Here is a 6,939-nt window from a genome sequence, read left to right on the forward strand (position 1 = left end):
CAGGAGACAGCAGAATTGAGGAGAAGCAGCTAGAGAAATTAGTGAAATACGAAGATCTAAAAATCGAGCTGCCCGTGAAGTGGTCCCAGTGGTACTTGGCCCGCTGGGCGCAGTGCCAAAGGATCTCAGCGGACATTTGAAAACCGTCGGAATTGACAAAATCCCCATCTGTCAATTGCAAAAGGCCGCTTTACTGGGATCGGCAAACATAATTCGCCGCTACATCACGCAGTCCTAGGTGCTTGGGAAGCGCCCGACTGGTGATGAAATACGAAATCCAGCATGGTGATCTTGTTTGCTGTGTTGTACTGACATAATAATAATAATAATAATAATAATAATAATAATAATAATAATAATAATTATTATTATTATTATTATTATTTATTACATTTGTGTGCCACCCCTCTCTGAGGACTCGGGGCAGCTCACAATAACATAAACAGTGTACAAATCCAATTTTAAAATCCAATTTAAAACCCTTATCTTATAGATAAGAAAATTAATTAATATAAAGAATACAGTATAGCGTTAAATTTAATAAGGACATAGAGTGCGTGTGTTATATTTCTGTATTGATCTGATTATAGTTAGGTGGGTTTTTTCTGTACTAGTTAGACTTCTACGACAAGCGGAGCAATGGTAGCTCCTTGAATGTTGTTTGTTTTTGTTTGTCTAATGAAGAATAACAAAAAAATATTTGAAAGATAAATAAAACCCGTATAATAATGTCAACTCTCCATGGAGTGGGGTGTGTGTGTTCTTGCTCTCCAAGGGTTTTGGGGAGGGGGCGGCAATCCTAGTTCTGGGGGGCTGCGTCCTCCTGACCCACGTGGAGCCTCGGCTTCTACTCAGGAAAGACACAACTCGCAAAAGCCCTGAGATTTTGCAGCAGACGGCAAAGAGTAGTAACTCCACTCTCTCTCCTTCCCGACTTCAGCTGAACCTCAACTAGGGCCGGAGGGGAACCCAAAGAGGGCGGAGACCTTGAAGCACCTGGGCAGGGGAGATGGTCCAGCCAAGGGGCGGGGCTTTTAGAGAATGGGCGTGGCCTCCGTCCAGGGAAGCCCCATTGCCACACGCGGTTCCTGCAGATATAAGGTTGGTCTGGACTCTGGAGTAGCTGTTCTTCGTCGTCGCCTGCCAGCGATCCTCATTCTCTCTGGCCAGCCCCATGGTGCACTCCCGGCTGCCCGTCCCGTCCCTTCTGGGCCTCTTGGGAGCTCTCCTGATGCTTTCCCTGGAGCTCCCCGGGGGACTACCAGTGAACGTCCCGAGTGATTTCGTCTACTTAACATTCGACGATCCGGGGGTGCAGAAAGTCATCTTCTTCGCCTTGGACAAATACAACCACGATTTCAGACCAGATTATCCCAAGTACTTTAGGATGACACAACTTTTGAGGGTGCAGTCGCGGGTGTGTCTACGGAGGGGGGGGGGATTGGGGAGGGAGGAGGGTAGCTGGGCAGACTCGTTGTATCCTTGCAGTAGAAACATAGAAGATTGTCGGCAGAAAAAGACCTCATGGTCCATCTAGTCTGCCCTTATATTGTCCCTTGTATTTTATCTTAGGATGGATCTATGTTTATCCCAGGCATGTTTAAATTCAGCTCCTGTAGATTTACCAACCATTGCTGGAAGTTTGTTCCAAGCATCTACTACTCTTTCAGTCAAATAATATTTTCTCAGGTTTCCCCCAACTAACCTCCGATTGTGCCCCCTTGTTCTTGTGTTCACTTTCCTGTTAAAACCACTTCCCTCTTGAACCTTATTTAACCCTTAAATGTTTCAATCCTGTCCCCCCCCCCCTCTTTCCCTTCTGTCCTCCAGACTATACAGATTGAGTTCATGAAGTCTTTCCTGATAGATTTTATGCTTAAGACCTTCCACCAATTTTGTAGCCCATCTTTGGACCCGTTCAATGTTACCAATATATTTTTCTAGGTGAGAGGTCTCCAGAATTGAACACAGTATTCAAAAATGGGGTTTCCCCAGCGCTCTCTACAGCGGGATCACAATCTCCCTCTTCCTGCTTGTTATACCTCTAGCTATGCAGCCAAGCATTCTACTTGCTTTCCCTACCCCATGACTACACTGCGTAGTAGCCAAAACACTCTGAAATGTTCTGGAAACAATTGCAACAGCACTTATTTATTTATGCATTTAAACATTTATTTGTCGAACATGTATAGGAATAGAAGTAGTCGTATAAATGTAAGTTTTTAAAAATGTATCGATAAAAGAGGACAATAGGAGAATAGGACTGAGATGGTACCTTTTGGCAATGTTGTTACAGTGGGCTTTAGCACTCAAGTCCTTGGATAAGAGTACTCCAAGGTCTTTGACAGAGTGAGGGTCATCTACAAGTTCCTTTCCTCCAAGTTTACATTTTGTATTTTGATTCTTTTTGCCAATGTGTAAGATGGAGCATTTGTTGGTTGAGATTTGAAGTTGCTAGTTGTTTGACCATTCTGCTACATGGTCAAGGTCTATTTATTTATTTATTCATTCATTCATTCTTTTATTTATTTATTTATTTTCTCCAATACATAACACACATTGAAGAAAATAGATATGTAATAATATAAGTAAAGAAAAGAATAGAAGAAAAGATATAAAAGTATAGGTGAACAAATTTGAAAGGAAGAAAAGATAAATGAGATAAGGAGAGATAATTGGACAGGGGACGGAAGGCACACTGGTGCACTTATGCACGCCCCTTACTGACCCCTAAGGAACCTGGAGAGGTCAATCGTGGATAGTCCAAGGGAAAAATGTTGGGGGTTAAGGGTTGACACTACTGAGTCAGGTAATGAGTTCCACGCTTCGACAACTCGGTTGCTGAAGTCATATTTTTTACAGTCAGGTTTGGAGCGGTTAATATTAAGTTTGATTCTGTTGCGTGCTCTTGTGTTGTTGCGGTTGAAGCTGAAGTAGTCATTGACAGGTAGGACGTTGCATCATATGATCTTGTGGGCAATAATACTTAGATCGTGTTTTAGGCGACGTAGTTCTAAGCTTTCGAGACCTAGGATTGATACTCTGCTTTCGTAGGGTATTCTGTTTTGAGTGGAGGAGTGAAGGGCTCTTCTGGTGAAGTATCTTTGATTTCATCACGAGTCGGGCGCTTCCCAAGCACCTAGGACTGCGTGATGTAGCGGCGAATTATGTTTGCCGATCCCAGTAAAGCGGCCTTTTGCAATTGACAGATGGAGATTTTGTCAATTCCAATGGTTTTCAAATGTCCGCTGAGATCCCTTGGCCCAGCGCGCAGCGTGCGAAGTACCACTGGGACCACTTTCACGGGCTTATGCCAGAGTCGTTGCAGCTCGATTTTTAGATCTTCGTATTTCACTAATTTCTCTAGCTGCTTCTCCTCAACTCTGCTGTCTCTTGGGATTGCGATGTCGATGATCCAGACTTTCTTTTTCTCCACGATCACAATTTCTGGTGTGTTATGCTTCAGAATTCGGTCAGTCTGAAGTCGGAAGTCCCACAGTAATTTTGCTTGCTCATTTTCGACCACTTTTTCGGGCTTATGATCCCACCAGTTCTTTGCCACTGGTCAATGGTAGTTCCGGCACAAGTTCCAGTGGATCATCTGTGCCACAGCATCATGTCTATGCTTGTAGTCAGTCTGTGCGATCTTTTTGCAGCAGCTGAGTATGTGATCGATTGTTTCATCTGTTTCTTTACAGAGTCTGCACTTTGGATCGTCTGTTGATTTTTCAATTCTGGCTTTGACAGCATTTGTTCTAATGGCCTGTTCTTGTGCCGCCAGTATTAGTCCTTCTGTCTCCTTTTTGAGTGTTCCACTTGTAAGCCATGACCAGGTCTTTTCTTTATCCACCTTGTTTTTATTTTTATTTTTATTTTTATTTATTTTTATTTTTATTATTTTTATTTTTATTATTTTTATTTTTATTTTTATTTTTTTCATTTTTATTTTTTTTATTTTTTTTTATTTTTTTTATTTTTATTATTATTTTTATTTTTATTTTTATTTATTATTTATTATTATTATTTTTATTTTTTTATTATTATTTTTATTATTATTATTATTATTATTATTATTATTATTTTATTATTATTATTATTATTATTATTATTATTATTATTATTATTTCCTTTTGAACTGATGTTCCTTCCTGCTGCTCTCAAGGCATAAAGTCCTTTCCGGGTTGCAACTGATGAAGCCGATCATGTTTTGTAGTTAATTTAATAGGCCATGTACTTATTTTTAGAGGCTGATAGCTGACCGGGACAGATACGTCTTTAAGCTGGTCTTGGTGGAAACCACGTGTCCAAAGCAGGCCGGTGTGAAAAGGACATTCATCCAGATGTGTAGAAAACTTGCACGGAATCCAGAGGTGAGATTGGATGCCAAATCCCAATGTATATATATTAGCTGTCCAGTTGATGAATTAAATGGCCTTGTCTGAGCTTGGCAGCCCCCTCTGCAAGGGAGGTTTTAATCAGTTTCATGGACAACTTTGCCCTCTACCTTTGAAGAGTGTTCGGAAACTTCAGATCGTGCAAAATGCAGCTGCGAGAGCAATCATGGGCTTCCCTAAATATGCCCATGTTACACCAACACTCCGCAGTCTGCATTGGTTGCCGATCAGTTTCCGGTCACAATTCAAAGTGTTGGTTATGACCTATAAAGCCCTTCATGGCATCGGACCAGAATATCTCTGGGACCGCCTTCTGCCGCATGAATCCCAGCGACCGATTAGGTCCCACAGAGTGGGCCTTCTCCAGGTCCCGTCAACTAAACAATGTCATCTGGCGGGCCCCAGGGGAAGAGCCTTCTCTGTGGTGGCCCCGACCCTCTGGAACCAGCTCCCCCCAGAGATTAGGATTGCCCCCACCCTCCTTGCCTTTCATAAACTTCTTAAAACCCACCTCTGCCGTCAGGCATGGGGGAACCGAGACATCTTCCCCAGGCCTATATAGTTTATGTATGGTATGTTGTGTGCATGCTTTTTAAATTATGGGTTTTTAACTTTGTAATATTAGATTTGTATTGTATATTGTTTTCTATTGTTGCTGTGAGCCGCCCCGAGTCTGCGGAGAGGGGCGGCATACAAATTTAATTAATTAAATAATAATAATAATAATAATAATAATAATAATAATAATAATAATAACAACTTTGTCCATTCAAAACATTAGTGTGTTTGATATTGGAGAGCAACAAAGAGCATTTGGGGGACTGGAAGTTAAAACATACTAAAGTGACCGCAGGAATTCTGCAGGACTAGGGTCTCCTGATTGAGCAGTGGGTTGGACTAGATGACCGCCAAGTTCCCTCCCAACTCTGTTTTTCTCTCTCATTCCCTTCTAGAGACAAACATGTGACTTTGACGTTGCAATCGTCGAGCCGCCTATCATATTGGGCTTGACACACATGTCCTGTGTCTGATCTGGACCTCCGAAGGGCCTCTTCTGCTCTGGGTCAAGGATTCCGAGTGTGTCCAGCAGCCGAGCAACGTCTGGTGTGCAAGCTGGGTTCACACACCAAGCTTTGATTCTTCTGCCACAAATCAAGAATGAGATGGTTTCCTTCAGCCCAAATTCACATCTTCTGCGTTCCTGTTTTTTTGCTCTTCTCCCTCTTTTCTATCATGTCCATCTTTGAGAATAATCAATAATTTTGCTACTTCAGTTCATTAATCTTACACCCATGTCACACCAACACTCCGCAGTCTGCATTGGTTGCCGATCAGTTTCCGGTCACAATTCAAAGTGTTGGTTATGACCTATAAAGCCCTTCATGGCACCGGACCAGGATATCTCCGGGACCGCCTTCTGCCGCACGAATCCCAGCGACCAGTTAGGTCCCACAGAGTTGGCCTTCTCCAGGTCCCGTCAACTAAACAATGCCGTTTGGCGGGACCCAGGGGAAGAGCCTTCTCTGTGGCGGCCCCGCCCCTTTGGAACCAACTCCCCCCGGATATCAGAGTTGCCCCCACCCTCCTAGCCTTTCGTAAGCTCCTTAAAACCCACCTCTGTCGTCAGGCATGGGGGAGTTGATACTTTCCCTCCCCCTAGGCTTATAAAATTTATGCATGGTACGCTAGTGTGTATGATTGGTTTCTTAAATTGGGGTTTTAAATTAACTTAAACTTAAATATTAGATTTGTTTGCATTGTACTATTACTGCTGTGAGCCGCCCCGAGTCTGCGGAGAGGGACGGCATACAAATAAATAAATAAATAAATAAATCTTAATAAAGCTATCAGGATGATGTTTCCACCTTGTGTCCTTTTCTTGTCCAAATCCAAACCAAGTTTTGACAAACACAACACAATGACACAAGGGCTTCTCCTACAAACCTTTGCTTTGTCCAGCTGGGAGAAATGGGGGTCTGGCCTGGGTTCCCCAAATTTCTGGACACAGCTTCCTGTCTCCAAGGCCCTGCGGAGGCCAAAAATGGTCTGTTTTCTGACTTTTGGAAGTTTGTGTTGCAACTGATGAGGACAATCACGTTGTGTAATAATTAATTAAAGGGCCACATACTTATTTTAAAAATCCAGGTAATTCTTGGGATTGGCGATGGGTAGTGTTGTGGTTCAGCCTGAGTCAGATGAAAGACCAGCTGCGTCTCTGCTGGCTCCATGCCCGGGGGAGGATGAGAGCGGAGGGGAAAGTGACGAGGAAGAAAGGCCTGGGAGCCCTAGGGAAGGGCTCTCTCAAGCAAGTAGCTTGGATTCTCTGGAGTCATTTCATTTCATTTATTGGATTTATATGCCGCCCCTCTCCGAAAACTCGGGGCGGCTAACAACAGTCATGAACAATATACAGTAAAAATCCAATACTAAAAACTAACTTAAAACCCCTTAATATATAAAACCAGCATACGTACAAACATACCATACATACAGTTGTATCAGCCTAGGGGGAGAAGAAGTCTTAATTCCCCCATGCCTGGCGGCA

The 6,939-nt window shown here is 42.8% G+C and overlaps 1 protein-coding gene across 1 annotated transcript; it reads left to right on the plus strand.

Moving 5' to 3' along the window:
• The first annotated feature begins 1,174 nt into the window (after window positions 1-1,174).
• On the plus strand, window positions 1,175-5,425 carry LOC139175445 (cystatin-1-like). Its single transcript, XM_070766569.1, has 3 exons — window positions 1,175-1,417; window positions 4,245-4,370; window positions 5,348-5,425. The coding sequence occupies exons 1-3, from the start codon at window positions 1,175-1,177 to the stop codon at window positions 5,423-5,425; spliced, it is 447 nt and encodes a 148-aa protein (XP_070622670.1).
• Window positions 5,426-6,939: the final 1,514 nt, after the last annotated feature.

The sequence above is a fragment of the Erythrolamprus reginae genome, chromosome 13 (genome assembly GCF_031021105.1).
Source record: "Erythrolamprus reginae isolate rEryReg1 chromosome 13, rEryReg1.hap1, whole genome shotgun sequence".
Lineage (NCBI taxonomy): Eukaryota > Metazoa > Chordata > Lepidosauria > Squamata > Dipsadidae > Erythrolamprus > Erythrolamprus reginae.